Source organism: Columba livia, chromosome 2 (genome assembly GCF_036013475.1).
Source record: "Columba livia isolate bColLiv1 breed racing homer chromosome 2, bColLiv1.pat.W.v2, whole genome shotgun sequence".
NCBI lineage: Eukaryota > Metazoa > Chordata > Aves > Columbiformes > Columbidae > Columba > Columba livia.
Genome location: NC_088603.1, coordinates 107838946 through 107859895, shown reverse-complemented (window position 1 = coordinate 107859895; position 20950 = coordinate 107838946). Strand labels below are relative to the sequence as shown.

The window sequence follows — 20950 nt, the reverse complement described above, 5'->3', positions numbered from 1 at the left end:
GATTGCTGTGTTCTGGAAGGTCATCTCTTTTCAAGGAAATCTGACATAAAGTAAGAAAATTAAGAAATAGTGACATCTTGATTCAGTGTATATCGCATCTCTCCCTGCCTCCATCCTATTTTCACCATTAGTACTGGAAGTCACTGAAGATTTTCATCACTGTCATTAAGTGCCTCAAAGCCTGAAAGGTGGAACCTCTGTGTATACCTAAAATGTACCAGAACTCCTGGCTGCTAGAAATGTCCTGAGCTACTGGAGAGACCTGCTGGTGTGCATACCTGAAAAAGGGGATTTGCCAAGTAGTGATATCAGGACTATGAGACTTAAATTACTACCAAAACACCTTCCTATTTTTTATTTTATTTTCATGAGATTCTTCCAGAGTCAACAGAGAGGGGACACACAAATACTCAGGTCAAGTGCTTATGTGACAAACAGGTTAGTAATGGCATTTGCACTTCTGCAAAAAGTGTTAATGTTGGAAGATCTTCTGCTGATCTCAGGAAGTGGGAATCAGGGAACAGAAATGCAAGCAAAAGGAGATTTCAGCATGACAGAAAAATAAGGCATCCAATTATTCTAACAGGCCAGATGTCTGCAGCCAAAGGACTAGGGAGGGTCTATACAGGATAGATGTGGTACTGCAAGAGGAAATGCACTGCAGAAGAAATCCAAATATAGCATGTAAAGATATGTTGAGCTAAGTGAACACAGATGCAGCTAATGAATGACACCTCCATGGAGGCTGACTTATACTTGGCATATGGATAAAGCAATTAGCCAATTAAGAAAATTACATTAGATGACAGGCAGTAATAATATTACAATTTACTCAAAATGAGCTGATTTTCAGATGCAAAAGAAAACTGTAGCCTGGTTTCTGTGGATTCAGGCTGCTGAGCAACTGGACCCTGCTGTACTCTGGACACCTTGTTACACTTGTCACGACCCTGCCCAACACTGAATGCACACAAATTAGGATAACACTACTGCACCAAGATTTGTACTTGATAAAAATTAAATAAGCTGACAAAGGCCAATTAGTCACCTGATGGAGGAATTGGAAATTGACCCTAGAGAAACCACTACTGTGTCTGGAGCTGCATCTCACTGAGCCAGTTGTGGTTCCTGGCAGCCATCAGCAGGTGAACCCTTAAGAAATGAGACAGAAAGGAAAGCCAGCGAGAGCTCCCCCCAATGCACTTCTCACTGGATGCCCTGCACAATTAGAAAGATGAACCTTCTGTTTAGGAATGATCAGCATCTCTGCCAGCAGCATATCTGATCCATAGCAGAGCACCTCTGCAGATAGATACACATTTCAGTTGAAATTCTATAATGACTATTCAGCACACTAAATGTGTTCTTCCATCACCCAGAGGTATCTGCACAGCCACGATGATATTCGCTGACAAAATCCAGCCTAAGTTATTATGAGCTGGGGTAATAACATAAGACCAGGGACCACACCTGATCCTGGTCCATGTTTATGCTATTTGTATAAGAGGATCTCAGACCTTTGCTCTTAATATATGTTAAACACAGTCTTGGTTGTCATTCTGCTTAAAGAAACCTAATAATGGCTTCAAAAATTTATGAGATATTTCATCCTCCTCTTTGTCTTTCCACAAAGGATGCAGTGACTGAGGACTTCCATATGATTCCTGGACATATCAGTAAAGACTTGATAGCAAGGAAGTTAAATTGTCACAAACTTCAAGAACTGTAGGACAGACTCATAGAATCATAGAATGTCCTGAATTGGAAGGGACCCACAAGGATCACTGAACCCAGCTCCTGTCCCTGCTTAGGACAACCCCAAAATTCACACCATGTGTCTGAGGGTGTTGTCCAGTCTCTTCTTGAACACTGTCAGGCTTGGGGCTGTGACACCTCCCTGGGGAGCCTGTTCCAGTGCTCCACCACCCTCTGGATGAAGAACCTTTTCCTAATGTCCAACCTGAACCTCCCCTGGCACATCCTCCTGCCATTCCCTCGGGTTCTCTCATCCCTCAGGTTCCTGTGGGATGAGAGGGTTCACAGTGCACTGCATGAAGAGTCAGCAGTGGGGCCTGGTAGCCAGGAGGGCAAACCTCATCCTGGGGTGCATCAAACACGGCATCACCAGCCGGTCAAAAGAGATGATGATCCGGCTGCATTCAGTGTTGGTGCGGCCCCACCTGGAGTACTGGGAACAGTTTTGGGACCCACAGTTTAAGAAGGTTGTGAAGGTCCTTGAATGTGTCCAGAGGAGGGCAACAAAACTGGTGAAAGGGCTGGAAGGAATGTCCTGTGAGGAGCAGCTGAGGACTTTGGGCTTGTCTTGTTTGAAAAAAAGGAGGCTGAGCATGACCTCATTTCTCTCTACAGCTTCCTGAGGAAGGGACATGGAGAGGTGGAGAGGCTGGTGCTGAGCTCTTCTCCCTGGTACCCAGTGACAGGACACATGGGAATGATTTAAAGCTGCACAGGGGAGGTTTAGACTGGACATTAGGCACCATTTCTTTACTGAGAGGGTGGTCAAACACTGGACTGGCTTCCTAGCGAGGTGGTTGATGCCCCAACCCTGTCAGTGTTTAAGAGACACTTGGACAATGCCCTTAATAATATTCTTTAACTTGACTGGCCCTGAATAGGTCAGGCAGCTGGACTAGGACATGAGTTTAGGTCCCTTTCAATTGAAATAGTCTATTCTATATGGGTATATCCTGACTGAATGCCAATGTTTAAACAGGAAAGCAACATCCAGTTCCCAATACAGAGCAACAGCAGAGACAGAGCAGTCACAGAGGTCTCCCAAAATAGTACAGGGCATAGACGGAGCCACATAAATGCTTCTAACATAAGATATTTTTAGAGCGAAATAAATGAAAAGAAGTTTAAAAAAAGAAGCATCAAGAGAGAGATACTGTCACACCAATTAAAATGAACGTCCAGGTAAAACGGATATGAATGTATGAGAACACACGAAATGTATGTGAATGTATGAAAACACATGTGAACACTGCTTATTTCAAAGCCCCTATTATTTGACTCTACCCTACATAAAGAAGCACAAGATTTCCAGTAATAGAGGTCATCATTCAAAGCCTAGCCAAACACTAGGAAATATCCAGAGAGATTATGACCTAACTATCCACATCCTGGACTAAGAATTTCAAAACAAAAAAAGCCACTCACATTGTTATTTATGCTGAAATATTACCAAACTTTCCTACCATTTCTTAGTTCCAAAACATACTAATCATCTTCATAGGAATATATTATTTGTTTCAATTTAACAGCTTTCATATACAACCTCCAACTGAGGAAGGAGTAATGAACAAAAACATGTTAGAATAAAGTATCTAAAGAGCATGGTGCTCCTGATGGCTTTGATTTACATCTGAATGGATTTAGCATCAGCATTTGGCAATTGCAAAAGTCTATACTCCCCTTTCCAAACTCAAATTTTTCAGCTCATAAACCTTTTTGGGATTTATAACAGCTTGATTAGCAGTGTCTTCTGCTTCCCATATGCTAGGGGGATGGGCTTTATTAACATTAACAGAAAATTATAGAGGCCAAAGTTTGTGAGTACTGACCTAAATATAGAGGACATTACATCAGAATTAAATATATCCAAAAAAAGGGACAACTCCAAGGTGAAAGTAGCTATTTGTATCACAAACAGTAACAGCAACATAAACCAAAAAAAACCTTTACAAACACAGGATCACTTTGGCAGTGGTCCCAACTCAAGAGAGGAGAACACGACAGTAAAGGTTTCAGAGCTGAATGCAGTCATTGTGGGACATGCAGAAGGCAGTGAAGGAAGAGAGGCAGAGCAAGAGAGAAATATTTTTCCCATTTTCCATAATCTAGTGGTTTTTTCTCATATCTAAAATATCAAGACCCTACTGGCAAATCTTAGGAGACCTAGTATAATGTCACGCAAGCCTGATATTTAACCTTTATTCATTCTCAGAGCTACATGTCATATTTTTCTGAATACAGTACAGAAAGCAAGGTTCCGTGACTGTTAAATACCAGTTGCATGACCTGGCCAGACACCCAGCTAAACCTCGCATCCTGCCTCTGTGAAACAGCCTAACAATGCACCTTCTGCCTGCTCATAAACTGCTGGAATATACATCAAAAAACGCAGCACTAGCAGTACATCACTGCAGAGTATGTAATGGCTTAGCTGTAGCATCAGCAACGATACATGTAGGTTCTCTTTCGTGACTTTCACGTCATGTCAACCACTGCTAATGAGAGGTCTATTTAAAATTAAATATCCTTTAAATAAAGTAATATCCTAATACAGTGTAAAATTACTGTGCAACAAAAATGTAACTCTTGTAGAAAGCAATAAAATAACTGAATTGCACAATGCTGTTGAGGCTCAATATTTCCAAAGTAACAAAACCGATACTTCGACCAGCTTTGGAGAAGTCTTTGAAATTAACAGCTAACTAAAAAGTAAAAATTTTGCTCTTCTCTGAGAAAAGTACATAGCAAAACACAAATGTTAATTTTTACCTTTTGACTAAATACATCACCCACCAATTCAATGCAACATTTATTGTCAGTTCCCACAGTTGCTGTTGTAGAACCTTTCACTCTTTGCTATAACTGAAAAAAAAAAACAACAAAAAACAAAAAACGTGACAGGAACAACAGTGAGCTCTGAAGAGGAAATGTGATATCACTTTCTCATTGGTATCCAGAATGACACAGGACAGATGTGGAAACACATCTTTGACTTTTTCCAGATGTCTGTGGAACTGTATCAGCACTCTGGTTTAGTTTTATGTGGACGTGTATTCTGTGAACTTCCTTGCTTGGGATTTTTTTTTGGTCATATATGAGAGAATTTTGACAATGTTTCAGTGAGGACATGAAAAGTCATAAAAATAATTGTAAATTCATTATCATAGGTGTTGTGTAATCTAACTTGTGGGAAGGCTGTTGAGAGAACAGGATGGTGGTATTTCATTCTCAAGGCAGTGCAATTTCATGAGCTGAAATTTATTTTGGTTAAAAGTCCTCATAAAAATATAATACAATGAGAATACAAGAGCAGAAGATAGGGCCAGTCCTGTATGGCTGTAGAACTACTACCCTGGGCAGAACCACAGCTCACACCTATATTCCAATAAGACAAAACTGATCTCAGCTAATCCTGAGAAGTTTTCTTTTACAAACTGCCTGCAGTTTTTTCATGACACTTCGTGGTGGGACTTGAAAGTGAAGGGTTTATCTGCATAAGTGCTGTGACTACAGATTTATTCCTATATGTGGACTCCCTCCCCAAAATCTTGCTGAGGCAACAGAGGCATGAGTAGTGCCCTCAAGTACTGCAGAACAGCAAGTCCACCATGGACTCTGATCTGCTTAACAACCAGAGACTGGTGGACAATATGCAGGTACATCTGCTGACTTTGCCCCCAGCTTTCGTTCGCCCTCTCCTCCTGCACATTTCACGGCTAATAAGCATCTGACCAAGGAGAAGTACAAGTTCAACAAATCATTTCTGCTCAACATCTCTGTTCTGAGGACAACAGTGATTTACTATGTGACAAATACATGCACTGAAGATAACAATACTAAAATTATTTCCATTTTGATAATAAAATCACTGACTTATTTTTTTTCTGTTAGATCTCAAAGTGTTGCATCCCCTGAAATTTTGCCTGGTTTAGACCTTTCTGCACATTTTTGGAAGCACCCACAAGTCAAAGAATTTGAGCTTCTACCATTGCCCATTACGAAGCACCTTTCTTCCTCACTGCTACTTACAGTTTTTTAAACTTCAGACAATTTCATGAAATTCAATTTTATTATTGAAAAAACAGTGCCGAAATGTCTCCCGCCTTGCTCAGTGAGGTTGCTTAATTGGGTAATTCAATCAGCCTGATTCCTGAAATTGCCCAGGTTGCTGTGCAGTACTAAAACTTAATAATCACAGAAAGCTCCCGCTGTAATGAATGAGGCCCCTGAAGATGAAAATGTGCGTGCGTGTTTATATAAACAGAAAGAAATTGAGCTCAATCCGATAGCAGCTTAAAAGACATCCCTTGCTCCCTTCACACAGCACCAACTATTAGTGTTTCTGCTAATCTTGTACTTTACTCTTAGGCAAACACAAAACATCAAATAGCCAAGAATAAGGTAAAGGATAACTATGAAATAATGAGAACCAGGAAACCAAGAAGCCTTATGAAGTTGGAACTGTCGCCAGCACAACATCAGCTTCAATTCTTTTTCACTCTTGCGTTGCTTGCCAGGGATACCAGCTGCAGTTTGGGAGAGTCCCTACCTCACATCCACATGTGTATAGAAAAAGTTAGTAGTCACAAAACAAACAAACACTAAAAAAAAAAAAAAAAAAAGAAAAATAAAAAAAAAAACAACAACAAAAACTCTAAAAACTTAAAAAAACCAACCAACCAAACAAACAAAAAAAAACCCAACCAAACAAAAAAACATAACAAAGCTCCTTTTTATTAAAACATAGTATTAAAGAAAAAAATCCAGACTTATAAGACTTTCACCATTATGCCTTTGTAATGCCACAAGTTTAATACTGCAGCTGTGTTTAATTAGCACTGGACCAGCACAACCTCCAGGTGGATGTAAGGTTTTTGGGCTCATTAAAATCCAGCTTGGCACCTAAACTAAGGACTGTATTTTTAAGAATGATGGTAAGTTGTTAGACTCTACCATGGAGCTTGTTCTGATTGTAATTTGAGTCCTTTGACATTTCTACAGTGGAGGTAAGAACATGGATTCTCTCATGAAACATTACATTATGCACAGACAAATCTGTGGGGTCTAGAAAAAGCAGGAATTTGCTGGAACCTGCTGTGTATCCATCTGTGGCATTGCCAATAAACCACAGGGGCACAAGCCATGACCAGGTCAAACTCTGCTGGCTCTAAAGGATGAGTTATAAAACATCCTTTTGCATTTCAGTGTTCTAAACTTGTGTGCCAAAAAGACCCTGGGAAATAATTTGCTGTATGACATTTCTTGACCATAATGACTTTGTAGTTAAAGTGATGCATGAACCAAAAATACATAAAATATTATGAGTTCTCGTCATGGTGTCCTTTGTATTGCAAGCTGTCTTCTTCTGAAATGTATGACGATATACATAATAGAAATATACTAGTAGGAGTTTTTACTAATTAACGTACCCTGAACTACATTATTCCTTATGCCCTTCAGGAACTACATTCTATATACCCTTCTACACCCCAAAAAGCTCTTATCAGCCACTGGCTGGAGCGCAACATAAACGCTTTTCAGTGTTTCACACTACTTCAGTGTGAAAACAATGTTAAAATTGTTTTCAGTTTTCAAACAGGCATTTGATATCACTGATGACATCTGGAAATGAAGTTCATTCACTAGCCACTGAACTTTGAAAGATAGTGTGTTCTACTCCTTACTTCTAGACACATAAAAATAGGATTACAGTTTTTTCACAAAATATTTTTCATTTACTACAACTTTCACTGATGCTTTCTGGTTTTGGTTTAGATGATGACTAAAACATCTCTGAAATTCAGTTTATTGACGCCTTTAAACAAAACCCTAAAGGAATGTGGTATGATAAAATTCAGCAGTAAACACAGCATATATGGGTGGAAACAGTGCAATGCTCCAGACCTAGACATCAGGAAAATACCAGAGTTGTAATGAAACAAAAGAGGGATATTTAAGACTTTGGAAATCAAGTCTAGCCTTCTGAACTAAACTAATGAGTTCTCTTCCTTCCAAATACATGAAGGGTATTTTTCCTTCTTTTGTGAGTGTTAAGGCACATTGTTTACACAAGAGGTGTAAGGTATAGTGCCTTGTCACATCCTGTGTGGTTATTGATTCAGACTCATATATCTGGCAGAAATTAAACAGAATTTTCAGACAGATTTTCCATTTGGAAGTAAACTTGAAGCATGTGAGTTGACATTTTATTTGACCCATGTTTAGCTCTATGTTATAACACACTAATGCAGGACAGCCCACCAAGGCATTTCAAGTCCAAGTCTGTGAAGAAAATACTTTTTCCCAGATGGTTCCAAGCCATATTTACACCAGCGATACCTTTTGTTTTGTTTCACAGGGTGCTTTGTTTTACATCACAGATCCCCCAGAACAGCTCAGTAACTCCAGGCCTTTCAACTCCTGGTTAATCTTGAGTCAAGACCTAGTTCTTCTGCTGAGACTCAGGTTATTCTGCCGATGAACAGCATGAAGAGACACAGCAGGCTCAAGCCCAAGGGCTCAAACCCAGGGACCAAAACCTGCTGAAACTCACAGTGTGGGCACAGGCACATGCAAAGGCTCACAGTGTCACACTAATGAATCAGGTTTTGTAGAAACACTCAACATGATTACGTGATGACGAAGAGCAATACATAAAGATGTAAACAGCCAAACAGAAGAGACAAATCCTCAGAAATAAAGTGAAATATTTATTCTCAGTGGAAAGCATTTGTCTAAACAGTGTCCAACACAGAAATATATAGTTTCCTATTCCTGAACAGTAGTTCTACAGTAAGACTCCCCAGTAAAATATTTATCTTACAGTGATTTGAACGATCAACAAGGGAACATTTCAACATGGTGCTCTACGCCAGCTGAGAGACACTAGTTGCTAAAGCAACTGTGGTCCTTACATTACCCATTCTGCTACACCAAAATGCTGCCAATGACCCACGACAACCACTGTAACAGCAGGTCTGATGTTGGTGTTACGGTCTAACCCTGTAGACAAGTATTGTGACTGTAACTGCTTGTGTGAGCAGCCCGTTCCTGACTCTGCTGGTCTGCAAAATCTTTTCACAATATGGAAAACAGGCTTTCTAGTAACTCGAGACTTAAAAGGAGTTAGTACCACATGCTGTCTGATAAGATTTTCATAGGAAGGTTGAGCATATAACTAGGGGACAAGTAGGGGAGTGACTACTTACAAAAACGTAGAAGCCTCCTCTGTGTATGTTTTCTTCTTAATTTATTAAGAGCATAACCAAGAGTATAAATAAACAAAACAGTTACTCTCTTCTGGTTCCATTTCCTCCAAACATAAATTCTGCTTTCCTCTCTGCTATTCAAGTTCATCAAAGGCCTTCCTCACAGGTGGCTTTGAGTCCACTGATTTCTTCCTTATATTTGTTACTTTAGCTCCTACCCTTAAGAGGACAGAGGGAGACAGACCATAGCTATGTGATCCCTCCTATCAACAACCCCAGAAACAGGTGATGCTCACCCTTCTTTTCTACTACCCCTCAGTCAGGTGTATCCATCCTAGCTACAAATGAGACACAAGAAAGAAAACTGCCCAAGTCTGCATCACAGCATCAACAGGAATGCTGGGTGTTTCCTCAGGTGTGATATAAGAATACATTCTGTGAATACCTTTGGAAGTCCACGAGCTTCAAAAACAAGCTGTACCCCTCTACATGGGCCACCCAGAGGTCTCCCAGCTCTTCTTGCCAATGCAAATCTGACTGTCAAAGCCCCAAACTGCGAGTGGCAGTGAGAAGGATCACTTCTTACTTCAGGTTCTCCTAAATGGAGGACCACAAATGAGTATGCTAACGTTGTTACAGCGTAATTATGTACATTACACAGAAGGTGTTGAAAATTAGTATTTAGAATATTGCTCAGTTTTCACATGGCAGCATGTTGATTCCAGAAATAAAGACTTCATAAGTACAATGAACACCAACTTTCCGAACTGCTAGGCAGTAACACCCAGCAGGAAATTAAGCAGGACTTATCATACATGCTTAAGAAGCAATTACAGAAGCTTCTGTTTCCTCAGTCATAAATTTCCTGACTGCATAAAGTTGCACTAAAAGTGTTGAAGAAATGCTGACATTCAATGTGTACTGAATTAAAGGAACGTTAACTTCCATGTGCAGAATAAACTATTGTTGCAAGTTTCTGGTGAAGCAAAAAAACCCCAATGGGCTAAAATCTTTGACTGATTAAAAGTTTATTGTGGGACATATTCTACATGCTATATATTCTTAACTCTTGGAAATACTGAAGCAACAGTCAGAAATAGTCACTAATAATACTGTACAACTACATGCCTTTCTAGGACCTTTTGTAATACCTGTATTTGTGCCACCATAACCTGATCTCACAAGTTTTTACAGCTAAGCATTCTTTTTAGTCCCAAGTCCACAGATAAATTCCTTTTTACATTTTTAATGACTGAGACACTGCATATCACCTATGCAAGAAACAGCACACTATGAAACCAGAGATTGATAAGAACTACATCAAATGTGGTGTTGTTTTTTGGTTGGTTGGTTGAGTTTTTTGGGGTTTTTTTGCCTTAACATCATCTCTCCTGCCTTTCTGCCATTTGTGAGGTTTTAAGAGGTACTTGCCATGTGAAGTAGTACGACAGCAGCTTCAGCTATGAATGCTCTACTACAACCCTAATCCCTGCAGAATTCTCTCTCTCTCAGTGGAGATTTGGATAAATGGTTATCCATTGCTTTTAAGCTCATTATTCTGCAGGGATAGTTGCTGATAAGAAGAAAACTCTGAAGAAATCCTACCCCCGTTATTCTTTAAGCCGTGGTACCTCCATAAACCCCAAGCCATATGCCCAACTCCTGCTGCAGGTTTTACAGTACCCATGACAGAAGAGGAAAAGTCTCTTCTCAGTCTTCTCAGAGGAGTTAAAAGCTAAGTCAAGGCAGGATTTCATTTAATCCACATGGCACTGGGCAGATGGAAGTATCACAAAGAGACAGTTTTACTGCTTGGGATAAGGAGGACAAAATCCATATATTGACTTTTAATAAAGAAAACTAGTTTTCAAGGATCCCTTTCATTTTTATAAAGTTACATTAACCTGTGTTCTGGAAATATTTGCAGCTTTTAACATGCACATCCTTTAGTATCTTGCTAATAACACAAGAAAGCAAGCTTCAGATAGCTTGGTGAAAACATACCACAATGCCAAAATATATGAAGTAACTGTTCTCTCATAAAAACTGAACAAAAAGTCTTTCCATGTAACTAGCTGTCTGTACTGATTTAATAATCAATAAAGACTGTAGCTCAGAATTTAGAAAAATATATAGCTATCTGAATTCCATTAAAACTAGACTTGCATATTATGTGACTTACTATTGTGAGTCTTACATGGGCACCGGAGAGCATGCAGAATGTGCACAATCTCTTCTATTAAAATATTAACATCTAATTGGGGGATTGGACTAGATGATCTTTTGAGGTCCCTTCCAATCCCTAACATTCTGTGACTCTGTAATTTTTTCCACCATTGAATCACCACTCCCCCCACGCTAGGACTGGTCTAGTTAAATATCTAGCACTGTAAATTTGTACTGTATTTGCTGTAGCAGACATCACAGGTTTAAACAATGTCGTGTTCAACACATATATCCCCTCAATGAGAAGTTATTCTGACTCTTCTGCAGAGCTACAGCTGCTTGTTTCATCACAAAAGCTTTGCTCTACTGGATATTCCACAGCTGATCTTGAAACAGGAGTTCATTTCTGAACCTCCTCCTGTGATAATAGAAAGAACTGCTTCCGAAACATTTAAAAGCTGTATTTTTTACTCAGACTGTGGCCAAGACTGTAACCTTTGAGATGACACACAAAAATATTATTAAAATCCAGATGTCCTCCAATATAATGGCTACCCTTAATGGAATAAAGGTTCCCTTTTAGATACATTTTCAAACTGAGAATAACTCACAAATGAAATCCAGTTTAGTTTCAACTGCAATAGCCCAAAGCAATTGCTGAAGAGACTAAACACTTCAGTCTTGACACATCTCAGAACAAAGAAATGTGGGAAAATGCAGGGATGAGGTCAACAGAAGGGCTCAGGTTTGAGGTAGACTCTCAAATGTTGAAATGAAGATTTCATTAAACAAAAAAAGAACAGTATTTTACACATGCAATGGAGGTGACTGAAGATCTTACAACTCCACAGCTAAACTAGTTGTTTGGAACATGGCTTGAGCATCTGGTCTGTGAGAAATGGATGTGTTCCTTGGGGAAGAGCACGCTATTTTGCCCAGGGTGCAACAATGTTTTGCTTGTGCACTGTATAATGTGGGTAACTGTTACCTTTGATTTTGGTAAGTAAAATAATTCCAGAGGATGTCATAGTGACTTTTTCAGAATTAAAAGGAAAAGTTTACTTCATCATGACTTCTGCTCAAAAATGCTACCTTTCTATGTAAACTTACTATTTTTCTTAGTGCCATTTGGATTATTTCAAATCAAACATTTCAAAAATATTTGTTTTCAAGGCAGCCTCTCATGAAATGATGACATGAGTCCATGAGATATGCTCAGACTCCAGTCATGGTATTTGAAAGAACTGCATGCATCTGCCACCCATTGTTGAAATAGAAAATAGAAATCTAGAAATCTCTTAATCTTTAGCCCCTTTATAAGTAAAATGAGCACATTTATGTCCAATGGGTTAACAAATCCAACTAGAAATATGACAGCCTTTACAAATGCAGTATTTGTCAAAGCCATCACAACCTTTAAAGCACACTCAGAATGGTATAAAAGACATGAAATCTTACCAGGTATACGGGAAAAAGTAATTATTAATTCCTATGAAAGGTGAACTGCAGTCCTGGGTCTGAGCTTTCAATAAATGGCGAAACCTAATTTATTTGTACTGGGTATTGCTGCTTCCTAATATAACCCAAAACCTCAGGGACACACTGGTAGTAATACAAACACAGGATGGTCTTTCAGCCAAGAAATCATTTCAAAATTTATCTAAAGCAGAAAGTTATTATGATTCCACAATGGTGGCATGCATTTGTTTGACATTCACTCAGGATACTGGGGACAGAGAAGTATCTGAATTTAGTTCCCATGATCTAACAGAGAAGCTATCTAGGCAACTTGGTGCTTTAAGCCTGTTCTCCCTTTTTCTTCGCATAACCATTTTGGAAATAAAACACCCAAATTATACACAGTAAACAAATTCAGAGATTCATAGAAAGTAATTAGAAGGATTTCAAGGTATCTATTTCTGCTCCATCAGTTGTATTACTTGAAGTATAAGGAAAATATCCAGAAATACCTGAAATGCTCCTTTTGGTATTTTAACAAACACTGAATACAAACTCAATTAGTGAATAGTTGAACCATTCTTAGTTGCATTTCCCATGGACTAAAATACTGTTCTGAAAGAATAAGTGTTTCAGTAGATGCATTTGCAGGATTCAAGAGCAAGAGGTGGTAGAGTCAGTATATAAATAACTAACTAAATAAATAAATAAATATGTATAGCACTACAAATAAGAGAAAAACTGGAATATTTTTATGGACTGACTAAACACAAGAAGAGGATACACTTACAGAGGAGTAGTACGATGAGGAATGATTGCACTAATTTATTGGAAGTAAAGTTTTAATTAACGCCATGGAAAACATTCTTGCTGCTAGAAATGCCATTTAGAAAGTGTCTAAAATTAGTCCCAGGAAAGAACTATAGTGTGCATACGGAAGAATGAGACTCTCTATGACTTTGTGATCTAATCTGCAATTGCCTGTCTCACAGATTCTGTACTCAAAAGATATTACCTAAACTAATAATCAGAATTTTATTCCATCAGAAGGACAAATTTAATAATTAAATTGTATTACTGTGTGAATATTACTACATCTCAAAATCAGATACTGTGTTATATTGAGATATCATCAGTGAAACAAGACTGATTACAAAGCTCTTGATGGCTTCAGAAGATTAGTCTGGCTCACTTTTTCTGTATTTCTTCTTTCCTTTCCTATATGAATTCTGATTGAAAAAAGAAACTATCCTGGAGGTGTTCAATGCTAGTTCCATACAATGCAGCTGTGGCTAACTAGAAATCCTTCATTAAGCTAAATAAGGAGCTCTAACAACAAAATTTTCTTGGTGCTAGGCAATACTCACAAGGCTCTGGAGGAACAAGGACCCTCTGTTGGCTAAACATTTTTAAACACCTCTATCTATCAACCTGCCAACACACATCTCGTATAGTAACTTAGAGAATGCTGTAGCAAGTTGTAGTCATCCTGAAAGAGAAGGTATATGAGCAGTAAAAGACGAAGGGGATGAAACAAACAAACAAAACCCCATGCCACAACCGAAGCTGTTAAACATTCCAGGACTTATTTACCCTAAAGACTATCTATCAGATACTTTTTAATAACATAAGCCCAGGATAACAGCGGGGTATTTTAAAATGAGCCTGAAAAGCTACGTGTCTGCTTTGCTCTTGCAGATGGCCCAAATTAAACTACTTCTAGATGTAAAAGATGAAGGGATGGCTGTTCTTCATTTCCAAAATGAAACTATAACTTTGTAAGGTTTAAGAGGTGATACTCTGTAGAACACCCCTAATTTAAAGATTGTTCAAGTGTTACTATTAGCAAAATGAAAATATTTTCAGAAGCTTTAACACAGCCGTGTGAAAAGAAAAACTACAACCAGAAAATGATCTTTTGATTCAGAAGTTGGCCTTTCAACATACTTGGAAAAACTATCCCACAAAATCTGAAAACAAAGGCATAACTCCCTCTCACCCATTTCTGAAACTGTGAGAAGTAAAATTATTAACTACACGAAAGTAACAAATTAAAAAAAACAAACAAACAAACAAAAAACACATAAGTAAGTAGAAACATCTATTCATTTTTAAGGTGAAAATTACAGAGTAGTAGAATTAGCTTTAATTTTTCTGCAAGATGAAAGCAACAGAGGGAACAATCACTCTAGGATCCCAAGAAAATTCCACATACTTCATCATAGTAAAAATAAACAGCTAAACATAAACTAAAACAATCACAAGTTTTTTCCTCCTTTCTGCTATTACACTTTTTTCCCCTTCCTCCTTATATTGTCTTTTTATTCAGCATAGAAAGTAGTGTACTAAAAGTGCACATTTACACTACTTACTCTCACCTCATTTATGTAAGGGCAATATATGGCTTAATTTATTTAAATTCAGGGAGATATTACAATTCCAGCAAAAATCAAAACAAATATTAAATATAAAGGAAAAATCAATCATTTTAGTATAACCAAACCCACTTGAAGCTGGTATTTACAGATGGCCCCTGTAACAGAGGCCACAAGCAAATTAGGAGCTGGAACTTGGAACAGTCTTGATGATAAATGAAATCATTAAGAAAAAAAGGGGGGGGAAACTTAAATTTCCATTATAATGGAGGAGTATTCAGCTACATAAATGCAGGATTAGAAAAATTAGTCTGTTCTGCAGGAAAGGATTTGTGGGTTACAGTGAATCACAAAGTGTCAGACAATGCTACCATTGCAAAAAGTACCATATAGTAACTCATAAACAAGGAGTGTCACCTGCAGACATGCGAGTAATTGCTGTACTTCAGAATGTGCTAGTAACTTCTCAGCTGAAATACTGTCTCGGCACTGAACTTCAAGAAATATCTGGATCACTTGGAGAAAACAGAAGTAGACAAACAAGGTCTTATCCTCAACAAGGATAAGACTAACCTGCCTCCTAGGAAATGACCCATAGAGAAAGTTTGAAGTGACTGAAATTGTATAAAGAGAAGAGAGTGAGAGAAAAGAGTACATATAACAGACAGGACTGCAGCCTTCAAATACATCACAAGTAACCATAAAGACTAACAGAAAGTTTTTCTCCATTTCTACATCAGGCTGAAGGAGGAAGACAGGATATTTTGACTAATGTGAATAAAATGTCCTAGTGATAAACATCAGAAGAGGCTACAATATTTCCAGTGGGGCACACAGGGCTAAAGAATAAGATAAAGAGCTGTAAAAAAAAAAAAAAAAAAAAAAAAAAAAAGTTTTATTAATAGTTGATCTGGGTCTGGATAGGGAAATAGAAAACTCCAGTCTTGCAGTCTACACTTCTGGACTTCTTATTGAGTGAAAAGAGTTGAATAAACATTAATGGCTAACTTGAAAGTACCGAGACCATAACACTGTATAGAAGCGATGGGCACAGTGCTGTCGTATCTCAAGCTATGGCTTAGCATGCTGCTGTAGTCAATTTTGCAAAGTGTTATTCATGTATGTAGTTGGGGGAGAGGAAACACAGTGGGGCTGTATCACCAAATAATTAAATCAGAAGTACTGCCAAAGTACTTTCTGTAGCAGGCATTCTGTCTTCTCAACTACACAATACATATATACTCTGGTGCCATTTAATGACAATAATTTATCATTTTCCCTGATCTAGCAATGGCCTTGGCCTTTTCTGTCCCCTTCGTTCACAACAGTTTTTATACCTTCTTCAACTTCTCCTCCAGCAGCACCCTGCAGATCCAGCATCCATAATGCCACTATCGCATTCTGCTTTTCATCAGCTTCACCTGAAAATCACTGACCACAGTAAACTAAATGGTGCCAGTTTACTCTGCAAACATATGCAGGCACTGAAATTCCACAGCTGAATTTTTCATACTGCTGAACAGTTAAAACAATCTTGGAACAACTTTGGTTGGCCAACTTGTTCTCTCCCAAACAACTCAGGCCTAGTTTGGGAGCTCCTGTGGGACAAAAACCATTCCCAACAGGCAACTTCAACCTACCCCCTAGGCCCATGAGGTGAAAAGAGCTTCATGGTGAGGATGTGGGTCATCTCCTTCCAACCGGCTTCAGTGTCACAGAGCAACCTGAGGTGCATTTAATGTACTGCTACAGCCATACCCATTGTCTTGTGAGGCCCCAGGTAAGGAAATCATTATTAATGTCACGAGAATAGAAGCTGTTGCAGTCAGCAGTTCTTGATAAACAGACAGAAATAGCGTGTTCTCTCTGTTTCCTCAGAAGTGGACTCTTTAGGATGAAGTAATTCTTTTAACCAGTTCCCACCACAGGAGGAGAAAAATGCCAAGGGTTGCATCTTTGTCTTGGGCAGTTAGGAACTCTCTACTCATAGAAACAGTGTCTATCTGATACAACTACTCTAATCTAAGAAAATATCATGTCTTTTTAGTCATAAGAATGTTAAACAGCTATAGGAAAGCAACTCATCCAGTTCACTCAAACAAGAATATGTATTTTGGGGAAAAAAAAAAGAAAGATGAGAGAGAAGAGAGGAAGAGGAGAAGAGAAAGGGAAAGGGAAAGGAGAAGGAGAAGGAGAAGGAGAAGGAGAAGGAGAAGGAGAAGGAGAAGGAGAAGGAGAAGGAGAAGGAGAAGGAGAAGGAGAAGGAGAAGGAGAAGGAGAAGGAGAAGGAGAAGGAGAAGGAGAAGGAGAAGGAGAAGGAGAAGGAGAAGGAGAAGGAGAAGGAGAAAGAAGAAGGAGAAAGAGAAGGAGAAAGAGAAGGAGAAAGAGAAGGAGAAAGAGAAGGAGAAAGAGAAGGAGAAAGAGAAGGAGAAGGAGAAGGAGAAGGAGAAGGAGAAGGAGAAGGAGAAAGAGAAAGAGAAAGAGATATATTTTTAGACCCTGAAGGTCTGATTTGAACAAACCAAGGCCAAGACATTCCAGTTAAAACTGATATTTCATAAAAACAACTATGCTTTTCTTTTAAGAAATGGTTTGAGTTAAAGGTGAAATGGTAATTCCAGCTCCAAATTTCCTTAGGATTTTGTTACTTTAAGTCAAATGCCTTACTTCACATAAGGTTTCTTGTGCTGAATGGTAGTACAACTGTTTACTCAAGTGGCAACAGCACACTCTGTGATAAATTAAATGGACATTTATCAAACGTAGGTTGACAGGTTTAAATGTCAAATGTAAGCACTGTAAGACAAGTACGAACAGTTTCTACCTGGAGATTAAATATCCAAGTCACTGGATAGATCTTTTAATTAACTTCTGCACAATAAAGAATGTTTGCTTCTGAATTATTGCAGAACATTTCCTGAGAGAGGAAGATACAAAATGTCATGCAATATATTTTGAAGTAGTGTTTACATATAAATAAAAACTGAAAACCCTTCTTCCCATACAACACAGGCAAGAAAGAGAGAAATAGTGTTTAGAAACATAAATCTTGGGGTTAAAACTTAAAGTTAAATTAAACTAACAACTTTAAAGAGTTCCGTCAAACACAGGCATAATACATGGGTTTTCACTACTTTATCTCATTTTATCCTTAATACATGGAATTATGATCTAGTAACACAAGCGTGTAGCCACCTCAGATTCTGAGGGAATTTTGAAAAGCCTAAAAGATGAAGACATACAACAGTCAGTGATGAACCCAAAAGAAAACGCATCTCTGGTGGAAACAAAATAGTTAATACACCTCTCATTTCTTAAGCCTTCTTCTAGTGATCTTGACCTAATAACAGTATTTCTTAAAATGGTAAACAGAAGCAAGCTGCAAACCCACAGGAGCACAACACTAAGTGTCTTCTCATAAACGCTTCACCTTGCAAACTACTGAAGCATTTGGATGCTTAAAATGATAACAAAGACATTTTACTCACAGTTAAAACCAGGTTCAATGGTTTTTCCAGCTTCAAGACTGTTTATTGTAATCTGAAAGATGATGTGCAGCAGCAGAAATGATAGACTGGTGAAACACAGAGATTTTAATAATCGTCCTGTATGCCCTAAAAGACAAAATATACATACATGTAGTTAGTGAATTTCTAAACTTGTTTAAAGGTTTTCAGTACAAAACCAGTAAAAATATCCTGATGAAGGATATTTCTACAAGTCAGTTCCACCTTACTCATGATTGCCCCTTCGCAGAAAACAAACAAACAAATAAAACCAACTTAAATTATAGTGTCTCTGTGTACTCTTTAATGGCAAACCCCAATTACTGTAATTACTGACACTTCCTTTTACCTTTCGGATTAAAAAAAAGAAGTTTCTCAAGTCTTCAGATAGCAATTTCTCATCAATAATTATGTCACAATGCTTACCACCTTATTACCTGGTACAGACAAAATATGGATGATATTTCCAATCTTGAGAAAATAAAAATCTGTTAATAAAATTACTCTTTCCAAAACAAATTACACAGGAGGGGGAATAACAACATGAAAACTTTAGTTTGGTTCAACAGACATAATTTCAAATCAATGCTTTGCTTCGTGCATGCAGACTGCCCTCTTTCTCTTCCCTTAGAAGTTTTCGAAATTAATTTGGAGTACACACCGAATAATCCTGTGCCAGGTACACTTGGTCATAGTTCTTCTATGATTCTATAGCCAAAAGCCAAAGACTTAGAAAATGCCTTATAAATCCTCTAGGAAACACTCAGCTTAATCACAGGCAGCCAAACTTGCAAGGTATGAATAAACTATTAGAACTTCAGAAAATATGCACCTTCAAGACTAAGTTGTATTGGTGATAAAAGACAACATTAAATATCACCCTACCTGACCTATCTGCAGTAAAAGTTCTATTTACAAAATATGTTATAACTAGATTTTACACCCTGTTTCATGCATTTGAGGTTGATTTTTTTTATTTTTTTTTTTTTAATTTATGGATATATAAACAGCACTGCTGGAATTCTTACCCAAGGTTACAAATAAAGCCAAGGCTATGCAGGGCAAAACTAGCAGGGTTTACCTGGGAAGGGTTCACTCTGCATGCAGCCTGTGTTGTTCATACTTATTCTGTATGGTTCATATTTTATATCTAGCCACTACCTGAGCTTTTCGCTTTATATCTGTTCTTGTGCAAACATGTTGTCGGTGGCCTGCATATCAGTTTATAAAGCAGAGAATTGGATAAACATGATTCAACAATTTTAGAAGTTATAGACTACCTCACTCCACCAGACTCAAAACTTTTTATATATGATCACTATCTTGACTGCAAATTTCGAATACCAAATGCCTACAATGAGCCCCTGTTTTCTTTGTTTTTAATAAAGAGATTATAAATTCAAACAAAATGAAGAAAAAATTGTAAGAGCGAGCCTACATATGAATTTCTGTAAACTGAAAAGGAAGATATATTCACTATGTATGTGTTTCAAATGACCTATTCACTAGTCTTTACTGGTAAGACACCAGAGTCCACAGAGAAAGCAGACAACCTGGGCTGCAGAGCATTACAAAAAAAGACTAGATTTCAAATTCTTTGGATCAGAGGTCACTTTTTGTTTCTCTTCTACAGAAGCTGGCTTTGTGTCCTGGCTTATGACAACAACTTCTAAGCACTATAAAAGCATAAATAACAAAATAACTCATATTTTCAAAATCATTAGAGAAATGAATATATGACAAGCTAAATGTTATTAAATCATTAGTTAAATGTGATGTCATGTGTAATGCAATCCAAGGACTGCTAGCTTTTAACATTTTTTTGCAAGTTTCAGTATTTGGTGGTTTGTTCTTGCATTACCAGATCCCATGTTCATGGGATGAAGAGAGCTGCATGTTCAGAATATACTAAAAAATTACATATCTCAAAGCTGGATATAAAAAGTTTGACAACATAAACTCCATGAACCTAACAGGTATGTTAAAATCTATAGATTTTAAAGACAGCCTGATGATATCTTAAGTTCTGAGTCACAGAGTCTCCTCGGTGTTTGGGAGTTAACAATTCAATAGAGATCAAGTACTGAATTATTCATATAGAAGTGGATTTGGAAGATTTTGATATAATTGTTTCAGTCAGGCTCCAAAGGAAAAAAATGCAATACAATTAGCCAATGTGCATACATTTCTCGAACTGTTTCCACATAAAGAAATAAAACTATTTAAAATCTTGGGTCTGTCTTTCAATATTTCAATCGCCATCTCTCTCCAAAATATGTTTCAATTTTAGATTTCAATTTTTAAAGCTTGAAAACAAACACATATGAACTGTAGATAGAGCAAGCATTTCTTAAACAAAGCCTTAACTTTTTTGACTGTGTTTCTTTTAGGAACTGTAGAAAACTTTGAAAATATATTTCTTGAAATGCTGAAATGGTGAAAAAAAGATCTTCTGCACAAAGCTAGGGAAAATTTTGAAGGA

General features: G+C 37.8%; 1 protein-coding gene across 13 annotated transcripts in view; it reads right to left on the bottom strand.

Annotated features, from left to right (window-relative positions):
- Positions 1–20950, bottom strand: part of PIEZO2 (piezo type mechanosensitive ion channel component 2) — a 310595-nt gene that overhangs the window by 185495 nt on the left and 104150 nt on the right. For 12 of the 13 annotated variants that reach the window (XM_065053117.1, XM_065053123.1, XM_065053121.1 and 9 more), the window contains exon 3: positions 18451–18576. In XM_065053117.1, coding sequence (XP_064909189.1) covers positions 18451–18576 — 126 coding nt within the window. Of the gene's footprint in view, positions 1–18450; positions 18577–20950 lie in introns of those variants that run through there. The other variant, XM_065053127.1, reaches the window with a different exon arrangement.